Genomic DNA, 16,317 nt, shown 5'->3' on the forward strand with positions numbered 1-16,317 from the left:
GTAGTCCTGCAGCTGATGTGGATCTCACCCAGATTTGAGTTACTGAATGCTACCTTTAATGTAGGTAGCATCTGTGTGTGTGATGGCCATACTGTTCTGTCTGGATTTTACCTTTGAGGAGATACAGGTAAAACAAGCTTTCTCATACTAATGGTGGAGTATATAAATGACTTTTGTCAGTTAGGAAAGCATGTGGCTGCTGCATGGCTAGTAGACAATCTGATCCTATGGTAGCAATCAAGTGGTCTGTTCAAGAAATAGATTATATTTTCAGTCAATAACAAAATTATCCTTTTATTAGTGATCATCTGTCCACTACTACTATTCGCAATGTGTGACGGTCATGAGGGGCTGAGACCCATAGTGTTAAGGAACTGGAGAGACATAGAACCAAAAGCGGCATTTGGTCCAGAAACTTTTTTCAAGCTGAATGATACAGCTTTATTAATAAACCTTGCTTATACTTTTGACGAGTACTTAAGCACACTTAGCCTGACACGTAACTTGATCATGGTTTATAGCTACTGAAATCAGAAGGAAACTTAGCCAAAGGAAATGCTGTTGTGCATAAAACAGTTTATGTTCTCATATGGAATATCATCTGTAGCTGAACATAAGCTCTGTTATCACAAAAACATTACATACTTTGAGGAACATGCAGTTGATATTACAGAGTGTCACTGACAAAATGTGATTCCCTCTCAAGGCAGAAACCATTTAAGCTGCTGATAGTAGCCGTGAACTATGTACAGTCAAAATTATTGTCAAGCTTTATGTTTAAAATAAGATGATCTGCAGTGTGTTGCAGGTAAATATTTGTCTTGTTTTAGAGATTGCTAATACTTAGTGGGTGTTCACCCTGAATTCAAATTAAGATTTACTTCCTGCAAGCAGTGCTAGAAGAGAGGTGAAAGACATTTGTCCTACATGCTGAACAAAAGCCATTGGGTAGGCACAGGTCACAGCACTGTGTGGTGACCTGTGGTGCCAGTGCAAGGAGAGCACCTGGTAGTAATTTCCACACATGGACAGCTTGATGCTTTTTGCCCAAGCAGAACATATCAATGGGCAGTGCATAGATCAGGATTTCAGATAACTAAGTTCTAATTTTGAGTGCAGTAGCATCTGACCTCGTGCGATGCACTTGGATTTCCTCTGCCTTGGTTTATTTCTCTTTGTAACGGGGTATTAATTATGATTTTTCTCTGGAAAATATTTGATTTGATGAAATCATTTTACAAAAGCCAGTTAATTACCACACTGAAAAGTAATTCAGTGGCAGTGCAAATACTGTGATGACTGGTCTGAAGACAGTAAGTCAGTAACTTCACCAATGTATCACTAATATTGTCAACAAAATTATTGTGCAATCCTTAGGTAGGTAAAGTTCTTATTGAATTTGCATGACAGACTTGGGCTCTGTGTGGGAAAATACTTTGATCTTGGAAAAGAGCCATCAGTTTGAGAATGGAAATTAGAATGAGGCTTCTGATTTGGCTCTGGTCAAAGCCTCCTCTCTGAGGCTCAGGATAATGGAAACTTTTATTAAAGGTGACTGCTCAGCATTTGAGGGAGTGGAATCATCTGTGAGGGCATGCAGGATCTTAGTATTTAGGAGCAGCTTGTACAAGCTGAAGAGGAACAAGGCCATCTGAGTTGAAGGGCCAGGGACATTGCTTACTGTCCTGTTAATCAGCCAAGCCTTGATCTTAACGATAAATAAGATCTATATTACCTGATCATCATGTGGACTGCTAATCTCAGGGAAGAAGAAATTTTTCATTTGTGCCAGATATCCTGACTGGCTTCTCTGTCGATGAAATATTCCTACAGTATTATCTTACAAGCCTGAAGGCATTTTTACACATTATGGGCAGACTTGTGTCATGTGTACATTATGTTCTGCCTTCTACTTACGTAACTGGGAAAATTTTTTCTTTCAACTGTCCCACTCATTACTGAGTTTGGTCAAGCTGCCCTTGAATACAGACAGTGGCTGGGACTTGATAAGAAACTAGAACCATTGCAATGAATCAAAAAGCCCAGGAGAATGCTTGTGTTACTGTCATTTGCATGAAGTTCCCCTCAGAATTCCTAGGGCTAGGGCCCTTTCTGGATTGGCACTACTGGTTTGCAGGTGAAGTCTAGCAAGGTACTGATTCTGAATTATACCAGAAGGTGAGGAAGAAAGAGATGAGAGAGAAAGCTGCAGGTCAGCAATTCTTCATATGCTCAAACAGCCAACTAAGATATATTTAGTACTTTAACTAGTAGTCCTAGATGCCATTTCTTGAGACATGTTGATGATGTTACTTTTATAAGGAAATCGTATCTATCAATAAAGCCCAGAGCAAGTTTAGGTAAAATATTGCTGTGATGTCTGTAGGGAGGAGCAATGATAGGAAAGCGAACACTTCAGAAGAAATGAAATTGGGCTCCTTTGCAAGTGTGATGCCATTAAACCTCTAAAATCTCTCCTGGAGTTTTAATTTTCTGTCTAGCATCAGGCTGATTTGAGCAACTCTGGGACAGAAGCTTCACTGTAAAAGCACTCTCAAAGACTCTTGGTGAGCTGAATGGCATTGTTCATCTTCACTGGTGTTGGGCAATATACGCTGTTGGTCACGGCCTGTTACAGTAGCAGTGGCAAAGAGGATGTTTGCAGAAATTCTTTTGAATGGCAAATTGTTTTAATATTCCCCAGCTTCAGGCCTTTGCCTTTCTGGTTCAGAGGTTTCTCTAGCACACTTGCACTATTCCTACACCAGATTTGTGTCTCATGGACTCCATGAAGAGCTAAGCTGCCAGAGAACCAGGCCTTAGGATTTAAATTTCAGGCTTATGGAATCTTAAGTAACACTATGTCTTGGATGACCTTGTATGACATCAGCCTTTTAGCCAAAGGATATTCCTAAATAAGTCAAACTCAGACTAAATGCACAGAGGAACTTCTTTAAACATAGTGTTAGGAAAAATAGTGTAACAGATCAAAAATGGCATCTGGTGGACTTCAGTGTTTACTTGATGTAATGCTATTAGAACAAAAAGATCTCTGTGTCCTAGCTGTGTTTCCAAAATAGTAGCCATCATTTTCTGTTTGTTTTGAATTTGATGCTACAGAGCTATGAGAGCCCAAATGTTTTTAGTGTACGCAGTGTAAGGAAATGGCTTTTACCCAATGTTAGTGGCCAGAAAATCATCGTAGTGCTGGGCTAGATTTTCTTAAAATGAATCTTTGTTTTACACAGCCTTTTAGTATCTTATGAGTTGAAAGCAATTTGTAATATAAGCACGTTTTCTCAGTTTACTTGAAATGGTAAGAGCTAGTGCATGATAATATGAGATAAATTGCTCTACAGAGTGTGTATACTCATATTACGTGACACTGTAATATGTTTGTGTGTATGTGCCATCTATACATACACACCCCAGAGGTGTGTATCACACATACAGCAGTGATGTATCTATTGAGATTAGCATTAATATTTACATGATGCATTGTAGAGCCATCCAGTAAGTAGACTGTAGGCTGTTTCCTCTGGACTGTGATGATGGCTGGACATAAGTCTGCCATACTTACTCTAACGTTTTTAAACTCCATGCAGATTAAAGTGCATGTTTTCATTACAAACAATCTTACTTAAGTAGATTTTCTTCTTTCTTAGCTTATATGCTGGAACCTCACCCTTGAATTCAAACTTACGTTATACCAGGTTTATAATAGAAGTTTCTCAGTTGTTAATGAAATGTAATGTTTTTTCTAGTACTGAAACGTGGTTTTGCAACAAATGCTGTTTTGTAAGGAACAAAGTTACTTAGTCTTTATCAGCTCGACTTCAGGGGTAACATCTGGCTCTTCAGAACATTTTTGCTGTGGTTTTTGTGCCCAGGTCACAAAATAACAGCATGCATAAGGAATCATAATCCATTACAGAAGAGTAATCTGAATATGTGGTGAATCAGTGCTGCATATTTTTGCTGGCACTTGTTTGAGATGCCTTTGACACATGTAATGCAACCACCCATGACTTGTAAAAGCCTTTCATGATGTATTAAGTGTGTGCTGTATAAAACACAATAGCAGTGCGGATTTAATGTGTATATGAATTCTGTATTTAAATCTGTTAAACAAATTCTTCCTTTTCAGGATGTGGATGCAAACAGCATATCCTAATAGAAGTCTTTGGGGAAAACTGTGTGTTTAAAAACTGCTCAAGCTAACATGCTTGGATTATGTATGAACTGATGAAGCCATTATGCTTCATATTACCGTATCAGTATTTGGATGTCCATACTCGTCTGATTCTAGACCTGAAAAGGGAACAAGCAGGAGGTTTGGTTTGGTAGATAGTTTGTTAGCTTAGTTAGGTAAGCCAGCTAACATTTAATTGTTTGCTGGAAAGTACACTTAAATAACACTTGTTTAGAGCCTGCAGACACTCTTGATAGATGTGAATTAACTCATTTAACGTCAGCTACGCTCATTGGAGAATTAAACCATTGCCCTATGCCAGTGTGTGCTAATACAAGCTGCCTAATGTGTCAGTGCTGCCTCTCAGTCTCAGTGGATCTATATTTGATCTGCAGTTTAGTATAATGCTAGGTGACATGTTCCAGTGTGCCTTACGTTGTTAAATACATTTGCTTTAGAGTGGATGGTGAAATGAATGATGCATACCGAATATGATTATGGCAGCCTTCCAGTACCTAAAGGAGGCCCACAAGAAAGCTGTAGAGGTACTTTTTACAAGGACATGTAGGGATAGGAAAGGGGGCTTTAAACTGGAAGAGGGGAGATTTAGATTAGGTGTTAGGAAGAAGTTCTTTACTGTGAGGGTGGTGAGACACTGGCACAGGTTGCCCAGAGGAGTTCTGGCTGTCCCATCCCTGGCAGTGTTCAAAGCCAGGGTGTATGGGGGTTGGAGCAACCAGGTCTAGTGGAAGGTGTCCCTCCCCATGGCAGGGGGTTGGAACTAGGTTATCTTTAAGGTCCCTTCCAATCCAAACCATTCTATGAAAAGTGAGTAGATGTTAGTGTGGATCTTCGCCAGACTGATCACATGATAAAAGGCATTTGTTGACAGTATTGGTCTATCAGACTGGTGCCTGGACAGTTAAGCAAGTTCTTAACTGCTTATTCCTCTCAACTTAGGTGTGTGCAAGGATAGGTGCAGGTAGATGCAAGCACCTATTCCCCTACTCCTGGCTGGCCAGAGCAGGTGCAATCTCAGTCCAGCACTGCCTAGGCTCTGCACTTTAGCAGAGGTTTTTAAGTGGTTTATGGAGGCCATCAGGAGGTTGCCAAAACAAAGGTTTGTATGAGAACCAAGGGATGATCTAGAAGCCCCAGTTATGGCTGAATTTAATTCTGAGCCAGTGCTGCCCTCTGCTGAATGGAATGCTGTTCTGGTTAAATCAAGTACTGATGCTTTTTGTTACTTGAAATTAAGCAAGCAACTGATTTAAAACTCTTCTCCAAAAATATAGCATGTGTACTGTTTAGATGATTTAGTTGAAATCTATGCTTTCTCTAAATACCAACTTTCCTGTTTGTCAAACCCAGACCATGCATAGTTGGGTGGGTGAGGATTTGCCAGCTAGGACAACTACAGCTTCCTCAGGGCCCGGTGAAGGAAACTTGGAAGAGAAATGTAAACAGGTAGACTAAAAACCGTGTGCACTAATCACACTAATCGTGTTTGCAGTCTCAACTCAATTGTCTAGCTGTGTAAAGAGACCTTGACTGGGAGCCTGAAGAAAGCGTGTCTGTCTGAAGTTAATGTTTGCTTTGGTGTGCTTTTCTGTTAATTCTCTTGTTGTAGTCCCACATAAGCAACCAGGGTATGAGATCCTCTTGTTTTATGGGACTGCCAGTGTTGCAAGTCCATTGCCAATGTTTGAGCAACATTTCAATAACTTGAAAGCTGCTTTCACATAGCTCAGGCAACTAGGTGCTTTTTCTGCTTGGTCTGTTGGACCAGCAACAGCAGGCACTTAGGTCACTGACCACATTTCCTTTCTAAAATTGGTGGATTTTTCCAGTTAGCCTTGATCTTTTTGCTTAATGAGCCCAAACCATTTCAAAGAGACTTTACTATAATTCAGCCAAATTGCAGAGGTTACAGATTTTGATAGATCTGTCCAACACCCACTGTCTAGGTAAAGCCAAAACCCAAAAGCTGCTGAAGTATTCGTGTCCCTTTAGCAGCTGACACTGTTGGACAGCATGAATTGCATTGACCTAAGTATGAAACTTTGGGAGCTGCTACCAGCTTGTGGAAACTGATCCCTCACTGCATTGTTATAAGGAAAATAATAAAGTTACATAAGCAATCCTTTGCAAATGATTCAAGAACCTGATGTGGAGCCAGATCCCCTCACTAGCATAGTCAGGCTCTGAAGTCACTGGAGTTTATCCAGCTCAAGCCAGCAGAGAACTGCTTCATTAAGATTAGATATTCTGTAGTGTCTACATTATATATCACTGAAAGGAGATGGATTAGGGTTCCACTAATTGTACAGGGACACAAAGGCAAGGGAAAATTCAGCTTTTACTCCTTCTTCAACTGTGTATCATCAAGCATGAGTGTTGCATGGAGAATGTTTGTACATTGTGTACAGAAATAAGGTTTTATTTTTTGTTTTAAATTTATCTACTCCAGTAATCTAATGAAACAAGGGCCAAGATTTTCAGAAATTGCCAGTCATTTGCAAATATGAAATGTCCTCTGGTTTGTCACAAGCTGAAAATCCACAGATTTAAAATACTTAGAAACATTATCTGTAAAAGATGTCCTTTGATTAGATAAATATGTACTAGGTGAATGAAACTTAGAGGATTGTCAAGTGTGTCCAGGTCTAACTAGATGCTTTTCATTGCTGAAATAAAACTAACTGTATTAAAATTGGGGAGTATTACAAGAATGAAACTTGGAGCATGTTGTAGATGTGTTTTCAAGGTATCATGTACCTTCCACCTTTTGAGGTCAGTAACAGTGTTCTTGATTTTATGGTATCAGTGACCAAGACCTTTGTGTGTTAAACCTTAAGTAGGAGATTATGGCTGAGCTTTCAAATAATGGCTTTTGCCTTGGCTGTGTTCTTTTTAAATAGACCTCAGTCATCCAAATGCACTTCTAGGTTTGTTTTAGGCAAAAGCCATTATTTCACTCTATTTCCCTATAAGGTCTTCAAGAATGACCTTATTTCTAACCCATCAATGGGAGAAAGGTGTATGAAACTCGTTCCCACCTCACTGTACCTTGGGCAGCTTCTGACTTGCCAGTTGATATCTCCAGGTATTCTAATCTCTGAGGAATCTCTCAACCTGGAAATCTTGTTGATCAACCTTCCTGTTTTATTTTGATTTTCATCTCAATATGAGATCTGTTTGTTCTGACACGTAAGATCTGCATGTCCACTTCTAACCATCCAGGATATGCATGCCATTCACAAACAGGAATGTACTTTGGCATGACTTGTCATTTTGCATTCAGTTCAACATGCTGATTGTTGTTCTGAGATCTCGTTTGCAGTAAAATTTTTATTACAGAAGATGCTATGTTGGTGAAAACTTTAAAGTTCTTGGATCAAAATGGACAGAAATACACGTCCTTGTTGGATACCAGGCAGGCTTCATGGCAGAGTTGCCCAAAACTTCAGGTCAGAGGAAGGTAGAATATAAGTATGGAGTTAAGAAAGCCATGGGGAAAATCGTCTCCCCACTTCTTTCATGCTTAGATCTTTAGCGTGAAGTGAATAATGACATACCGTGTTTCTGTTCAAGTCAGTGAGAGTTTTGACAGGAGGCAGCATGATCCATCTGGAATGAGGAGTCTGAAGACCTGTTGTTTGCTGCAGTCCTTGGAAGCCCATTGAGTGTTGTGTGCTGCAGTTCTTTGTTGGCCGTATGAAAAGGATGTTATTTACCAAACTTTCATAGATGGAAAATGTTTTCATATACAAAACTGTGTTACTGCAAATTGGGGCTGATAGCAGAAGGAACAGTGTAGCTTGAATTGCAATTTGTGCACTGAAACAATGAGGTACTTTGATTCCCCTTCACTATGAAAGGGTTTTTGTGTATCCAAGTTCATCATCTGCTACAAGATTCCACTTCACAGGGAACTACAGATACACTTAATTATTGCAACTTTAAAAACATAAAATTCCTTCTTTGAATCAATGAGAACAGTGACTGTACAGTTATCACTACAACAGTGAATTATATTTTTACCCTCCTCCTTTTCATTTTTAGGAAGTTTTCATAGAGGTCAGACACAAGTGTCTTGCTTCTCCTAAGCCTGTATGTAAGCTGTTCCAAAATAAGAGCACTTGTAGTTTTGCTTTTTACTTTGTGATTTAAGCCACTGTTTGGTACCCTGATATGTATTCCCAAGGTTGATGCGTCAATGTCTACACCCCTGTTGGAGAAGGTGGTGCTGCAGACCATCAGAGGTCATTTATCATTGCTTCATTTTTATTGTTCTTTTAATCAATGTGTATATTTTTGTATATTTTCAAGGCAAAGGCAGGGGAAAATAAACAGAATTGGTGCAATCCACATGCGTTGTGTGCTGCTGAGGAAGCCTGGTTAGGAACATGTATATTGATTACTCTTGCAGATCTGCCCTCTGATGTATTCTGCTTCCATTCCCATTTTATTCCATTGTCTTAGTTCATGATATGCAGAGCTGTATGTTTGCTAATGGAGTTAGTGGAGACCCTGTTCTGACAGCTGTTCTATCCAGGCAAATAGGGCAAGCCCTGTCCAGTGAATTTAATTGTAAAATTCTCTATTATTTCAGTGGTACCTTGGTTTTACTTAAAAAACGTAGGGATTCTGGTGGGGTTTAGCCCATCCATGAATGAGAGAATGGTGGTTTTCACCATCCCAGTAGAACTTCCACTTCCAATAGAGTCTTCTGTTGCTGAAACAGCCTCAATGGTAAAACTTGCAAGGAGAAGTGGGAAAACAGAAGCAGGGATTGTCTGTCTGATGAAACAAACTTGTCAGATCCTTAGGAGAAGGAGAGATTGGGTGTGAAGAAAACTAGGCCCATTCACACTTAAAATAGAAAGCATGTGGATGATAGATTGTAGTCCTAGATTCTTCATATTTCTGGTTTTATTTGTTTCCTGTAAATGTTTTCAGTAACTTGTTCAATTGAAATATATGCTGGACAGGATGATGGTAAAATTTTCTCACTAGATGTGAATAGCTGTATAATTCCCATCTGAGAAGTTAATGATGTAAATGCAAAAGTACATTGTAAGCTCTAAGAACTAAAAAGTTAACTATAGCAGTTAGCAATTCATTATGACACAACAAGGAACATGTCAAAAATTGGTCTCTAGTGTGGGAGTCATGTTTTTGAATGAAACATACATTGTTTAGCATAAGGATTGCTACCAACAGAATGCATAGTCTTTTCAAAAATAAAAACTTACAGTCTTTTCTTTCTTCCTTTCAGGCAGCACAAATAGTCCTGATTTCTCTCTTTGAATTGAACACTCCTGAGTTTACCATGTTACTTGGTGCCTTGCCAAAAACATTCCAGGATGGTGCTACCAAGCTCCTGCACAACCACCTCAAGAACTCGAGTAACACTAGTGTGGTGAGAGGCCCTTCTCCTTGCAAACAGCAAAGCCCCAAAGACAGCAGCTCATTGATAAGCTGTTGCAGATGTTCAGTAGCACGAATTATCTGTAACTGTCTTGAAGCAATATGGCAATAGAGGCTTCTATGTGATGTTGCTTTAATGGGAACCATTAAAACAAAACACTCAGTTATTTTTTAACTTAACATAGCCATAACCAGTACATATTGTAGGGGGAAAAGAAAAAAAAAGAAAAGGATAAATTTGTGTTTTTGAAAATCCTGGCAGTAACAACCTTTGGCTAAAACAGAAATCCTGATACCACAGATTTTCTGGGCCTACCACTACTATTGAAATCAGTTATATTGTCTTCTTGGAAGCTCGCAGGATCTACAAGGTCTCCTCAGTCTACACCTAGAGGAGACCTACAAGGTCTGCCCAGACTAAACCTATTACCTTATGCTTTGGTTTTACATGTTGCTTTTGCATATTTTTATTTCTCTGAAGCAATATGTTAGTAGAAGATTTAAGCGTGTATCTGAACCTCTTTTTTCCTCCGAGCAGCAAGGATTAGGGTATTTTTTGCCTTTTTTTATGTGGAAATCTTGTGAAACTTGCTGAAATTTGAACCCTCCTGTCTTCGTGCTTCTACAGGGAAAAGTAGACCTTTGTCTACTCTAGAACTGCAACATTAGGCTTCCAGGCAAATGGAATGGTTTCTCTAGTACCTTTGACTTTGTGTGAACAGAGTCATAATTGGGAGCAATTTCAACTCATTTTGGTGTGGTACAAATGATTGTGGAGGCCAGTGGAAAAATGATAAGTTAGATTACTTATGCTTGTAACAAGCACAATCAGAATGCTTTAGACAATGCGGGAAATAGCTGCATAATTAAATTGCTAAATTGCCAGGATAATGGTTTGCATACTTTGGAGCCTGGCAAAGAGTGTCCAAGAAGCTGGGTAGCCTGGTGGATTGATAAGCCATTTATCTGGTAATACTTGCAGGCTGTGTGTGTTGCAGAGTTAAAATTGCAGGTACTGTGGATTGTAGGAAAGTGCACATGCATTCTTTATCCTCAAAGCAGTACCTTCAAGAACATACTAATGACTACATGAACCATGGCTGCAGATTTTTAGGTCAAGAGCCAGAACCAAAACTGTACTAAGCTTGTCTAGCACAAAGGCAATATTTGGACCTGTTGTCGTATACTCCTGCCTGTGCATTGCAGCGTGTTGCTAATCCCTGTCTTCTGCCTCTGTGCCAGGGTTCCCCCAGCAATACCCTTGGTCGGACTCCTTCCCGGCACTCCAGCAGCAGAACCAGCCCCTTAACGTCACCTACCAACTGTTCCCACGGTGGGCTGTCTCCAAGGTAATGTGACAGCCTAATTAAACCACTTCTACAAAATAGTAAAGGATTTCAACACTGAGTGTGCATTTGCAGAATATGACTCACTTTGAAAGCAAAAACAAGACCAAAAGTTTTCTGGTCTTCTCCAAAGAAACAGGGTTGGAACATGGTAACACATGGTTGGTGATTGACTTCGGTGTTCCAGTCCTCATGTAGTCTGTGTAATCTTAATGTCTTACAGTACCAATTTTCTTTCATAACTAGGCCTTCTCCAGAACTACATTTGTGGGTTCAGTAAAGGTAAAATGAAATGCCAGTATTAGAAATGAGGTGGTGTTGGGGTTGCAAATACCATGAAGTATATGATGACTTTCATGTCAAGAGTTTCAGACTGTCTATATTTTAGGTGTGTCCTTGTGCTTAGTAATTCATCTGACTGTAGTACAGTGCTTGTGCTATTGAGAGAAGTACTGAATTTCCTCTTCCCCTTGTATGCTTTGTGAGGATGCAGAACAAGCAGAGGTGGCGACTGTGTTTCAATGCTGAATACCTCTCAACTCACTCTCCTGGCTGCTTACCAGAAGAATAGTGGCCTGATCCTTCAGACAGCAGGTCTATTACAACCAGGTGTTTTGCTGAAGATGCAGGTGCTACCCTAGAATATTTTGGTCCACTACGAAACCTTTTATTTTGCAAACATGGACACTTGGATATTGGGAATGTTCGTGTTTCACACCATAAAAACTTAGAGCAGAGGAGATGAGAATTTAAACAGTGTGCTCTGGCACTACGGAAATACTGGAGAAAGTGTTAGGTTGTTACTTGGAGAAGCTTTGATTTATGCTGGGAAAGCTTAAAAGCCGCTACTTTTGTTTGCCTGCCCTCTCCATGGGAGGTCATGTCCCTTTATCATGGAAGAGATGGAAACATGGTGAGTGAGGACTGCAGTCTGTAGTCCAATGTAGTAATTTACACTGAAATTTAGCCCTGTCATGATGTGCTAAACCATGTCTGGAGGGATGCTTAGACATGTGAGTTCCCATGTGTCAGGAAAAATATAGGCTTTTAGCCTTTCATAAGTAGTTAAACTAATTCCAGCAGCATATGAGGAACACATAGGGTTTCCCGAGGAAATTTTAAATATCTAAATACATCTTTGTGACCCCTAAATCTGCTGTAATCCAAAACTAGACTGGGAAGTTGCAAGCCAAGGTCAAGTTGCCTATTACAATTTTTTTTTTAACAAAAGTTTCATTAAGAAATTAAGTGGTAGAGTTTCAGGGGAATGGTTCCAACTATGTTGCTTCCTTTTTGACAAGTCTGAGCGTTGTTGCCCTGCTGATTTGTCATGGAAAATTATAAACTGAGATATATCTCCATGTGATTACCTTTTGGCTTTGCTGGCCACATTTGCATGTGGCACTTATTTTATAAATCCATCACCTTTTACCATGCTTTTTGGGTTTTACCATTGGTACATGACTGTGTTTTGCCACTTCACTCACTGCTTTTCAATTTGTCTTTGCATTCTTCTCACCTCTTGATGTCAGGATGCATGTATCGAATTATTGATTAAAGCTTTCAGCCTACACATAATACTGTGTCGCTGTTGTTTTCTAGCATTTTGGGTTTAGGAACTGGAGGGTATTTTCCCATGCGATGATCTCAACAGTTAGAGAGGTCATGTAATGCCAGAGCATTCTGCCATTAAGTTTTCAAGACTGAAACTGCCATTGATGCGGTGGGCCAGGAATTTCCTTTAGAAAAAAATCATTCCTTCAATTTTCTATGGAGCTCTTGGAGATGTTGATCCAAAAATTTAGGTGTCTTTTAAAGAAAGTTGTCCTACTCCCTTGCTGGATTTAGTTATTCAAGGATGATGAGTCAAAGATAATTTTCAATGATAGATGAAAGTGGAAGCTGCTGTAAAAGCCCTTTAAAATAATGAGGGGAGAAGTTCTACTTTATTTTTTGTGAGTGAACTCTGAGCAGCAACAGTAGCTGCCGATTTTTACTGTCTGTAGAAAAGTTGGTGGAAAGCACTGCAAATCAGTGACAGTGAATTCTGATGCTCTGCTGGACTGCATCCTTCTTGAAAATGTCTTGTGTAGCAGTTTGAGAATGGCTCTGACTTAGAGAACAAAGGAATTTAGCTCTGTTTCTAAGAGTACATGTGGTCATCCTTCTTTCAGACAAAAAGCTTTGGAAGATAAGCTAACAGATTGCAGGAAGTAGGGTACACTGCAGAATAGCAGTTGTTAGTGTAGATGCTTCTGTGTCATGTTTCCATTACAAATGCTTGTCGCTTGCTATTCATCGGTGTAAAATGTCACTTTTCTCTCTACAAACTTGGAAAATGAGCACACTCAAGTCATTCTGATAGCAGTGTAAAAGGATCAAGATTCCCACAGTTTCTCTGTGTAGCCCTTCTCTTAAACAAGGCTTGGCTTTACATTTTTGTGGGACTCATTGCTGCTGGATTGTACGAAGGTTGTGTATGCCCATTGCTTCCTAGGGTGCTCCATGTACAGGCCCTGCTTACCTTGTCCATGCCTGTGTCTTACAGACAGCCTGAATGCAGCCAGTTAAAAGATTATCTCCAGTTCTTAATGCCAGTTTTGAAGATTATACTGTTCTTTACATTTTTTTCTTGATGCACAAATTGGAGGAGTCTCCTCTAGAGACATACGTCTATGGGGCTGGGATATGTGTAGAAAGGATAGTTTGGGATGTGTACAAATATAAACATGCTGCTAAGCATAGTTGCTCTTGCATATTACTAATGGTTTGTGGACATTATCCTCAATCAGCAAGGCTTTGTTGATACAGACTTTCTATAGTATGTGTGTATGCCATTGCCCTTGGGTCACATTACTTTTTCCGTAATATTGCCATCAAAACTGAATTCCAGATGACTGATTTTTTGTGTGTGTACTTGTGTGTTCACATATTTGAGCGCTCTGGATAGATTTTTGAATGTTTTGCTTGAATTGGACTTTATGGATGCAAACAGCTAATTTGTCTATCCATATGATAACATCTTCTTAAGTATCCTCTAGTGTTAGTGTCTTCAGAAGGATAACATGCTTTCAGGGCCTTGGGCAGAGTCCTTCCTTCTGCTTTCATTTGCTCCATCCAGTTCTGCTTCATGATCACTAGAACATATCCACTGCATTCGTGAGTTACTTCTGCATTTGTACCTGCTTTTTTTTTTGTCTTGACAGTTTTAATTTTTGGGGAGAGGAGTTACGGAGGAAAGAGGTGTTTTCTGAAGATGAAAAGCAGGGAGGGCACTTGTGAAGACTGAAAATAATAGGAAAAAAACCCCAGACTTCTAACTGAGAAGAATGTTTCCTGGGCAGTGCTCAAATGAATGGCTTGAGTTTGTGTTGGACAGAGAAAATCTTCGGAGATGTAGTGAATGGTTTATTATGACAAAAAGGAAAATACTAAGCTGGAAGTCCTCCAGTGTAAGAATACCATTCTGAATGGCAAATGAACTTCTGTAAACTCAAATGTTATATTCAGGTTATGAATTTTCACCTAGAATTCTGTAGGAATATTTGAAAGAATGGCAAATTAATACATCTGCCCTACTGTTTCTGCCTTTATTAGTAGCTCAAAACCTGTGCTTAGTTCAAATCATTAAAAAAATAAACCAAAAAACTAACAGTTTAGTCCTTCAAAGATCTCTAGAGGAAATGCAGCAAAATGAGGGGCTAACAATTTTACCTGCGTAAGTTTATGTGCTTGGTTTTTTCCCTGATAATAGAAAATACCATTAAAAATAAAATTTTGGTATTAAGTTGAGCAAGGCATGGAAAAAGAATTAAAATAAGCCACCCACCTTATACAGTAAGAACAAGCCTGCATTTTTTGGTGGCCTGTGTGCAGGTAGGTGAGACCTGAGCTTTGAGACTTCTGGTCAGGAGTCTGGGTGTCTGGTGTATTTCTGTATTAGTTGCATGTAATAGCTATGTTTTTTGATTGCTGGTTGACAAATAAATTTCTTGACACCACTGTTCAGAGGAGTTCTTTCAACTGGCTTTGCTGCTGTTTGCAATTCTTGTCTTGATTGCTGCTTCCGATCTTGCAATATCTTTCACTTTCATATATACAAATGTGACTTTCCAAGATAGTGTGCTTAATAGAAACAAAGCAGTGTCCTGGATACTCCACCAGCTCAAGCATCTGTATTCTCATTTAGAAGATGATTTTGAAAATCTGTGAAGCATAAAGGGAACAGGACAAATGCAAAGGTTAGACAAATTGACACAGGGTCGGATGCCTTGACCCAAAAGTGCAGGATCAAACAGCAACCAGAAGAAGCTTGTGGAATTTTGAGAGATCTGAAATGACTTAGAGGCTGGTTTCATCCAGTCTTTCCAAGTTTTTCTGCTGAGAACTGGTCCGAGTCCCCCAGTTTACGAGATAAGTTTTCATTCTGGACTGATTTCCACTTGCTGCATATTTGGGGTCAGTTGAATCTGGTAAAATAGAATCAGATCTCAAGCCCTGCAAAGATGTGCTGGTTGTGTGGGGCCTGATTGCAGGCTCTTTTAGAGGCACCAGAAGCCAAACTTTACAAGGTACCCAACTTTACTTTCTTCTGGGGATATCCTATTGCTCACAAGTACCTGCTTAGAGTTTGAATACAGATGTGTGGTCAGGGATTGCTTCCTTAGAATATATTGAGTTGTTTATAGAAGCTATATCCATTTTATAAAATTTACGTATAGTAGAAGCAGGGACTATTTTAGTGTGAACTGTATCATTATGTCAGGAATAAAAGTGGAAATGAATAACAAAGGCCAAAACAATGACTCATGAGGCTCAATGGAGTATTCTTGTTTAATTTTGTTTCTATTAATTTTTTTCTCTCTCTCCAAGGCAGCATGACAGCACTAAGCCACTCAGATTATAGTTTCTTTTTTTTCTCCCTCTCCTCTCTCTGTTTTTTCTCTTTCATTTCTCCTCTGATTGCGGCAGTCGGTTCTGGGGTTGGAGTGCAGATGGGCTGTCGAAGCACCCCCCTCCCCTTTCTCAGCCTAACTCCATCCCCACTGCTCCTTCCCACAAGACTTTCAGACGCTCTTACTCTCCCAGGTAACAAGCTACCTGTTAAACCAACTTGTCTGAGGTGTCACAGTATTATTTACCTTTCACACTGTAGGATTTGTTCATACATGGGAAATGATTTGCAGAGCCTTTGGCTGGAAAAGTAGAAGAGGAGATGATAGTTTTCGGAGAGCAGAGGTGACAGGCAGCCACTTGCTCGATGCTCGGGGAAGATGTGGCATGCAAGTGCGGGGCGGGGGAAATAGTGTTTTTTTTTCCAGACTTCCTCCCTGCAGGAAGCAAGAG

At 39.7% G+C, this 16,317-nt stretch overlaps 1 protein-coding gene across 1 annotated transcript in view; it reads left to right on the forward strand.

Annotated features, from left to right (window-relative positions):
• The window catches only part of CLASP1 (cytoplasmic linker associated protein 1), a gene marked incomplete at its 5' end in the record, with an annotated part of 127,845 nt that overhangs the window by 88,857 nt on the left and 22,671 nt on the right, over positions 1 to 16,317 (forward strand). The window contains 3 exons of the mRNA XM_010018970.1: positions 9,474 to 9,617; positions 10,868 to 10,974; positions 15,943 to 16,059. Coding sequence (XP_010017272.1) covers positions 9,474 to 9,617; positions 10,868 to 10,974; positions 15,943 to 16,059 — 368 coding nt within the window. The remainder of the gene's footprint in view (positions 1 to 9,473; positions 9,618 to 10,867; positions 10,975 to 15,942; positions 16,060 to 16,317) is intronic.

This window comes from Nestor notabilis, unplaced genomic scaffold (assembly GCF_000696875.1).
Source record: "Nestor notabilis isolate BGI_N333 unplaced genomic scaffold, ASM69687v1 scaffold6577, whole genome shotgun sequence".
NCBI lineage: Eukaryota > Metazoa > Chordata > Aves > Psittaciformes > Psittacidae > Nestor > Nestor notabilis.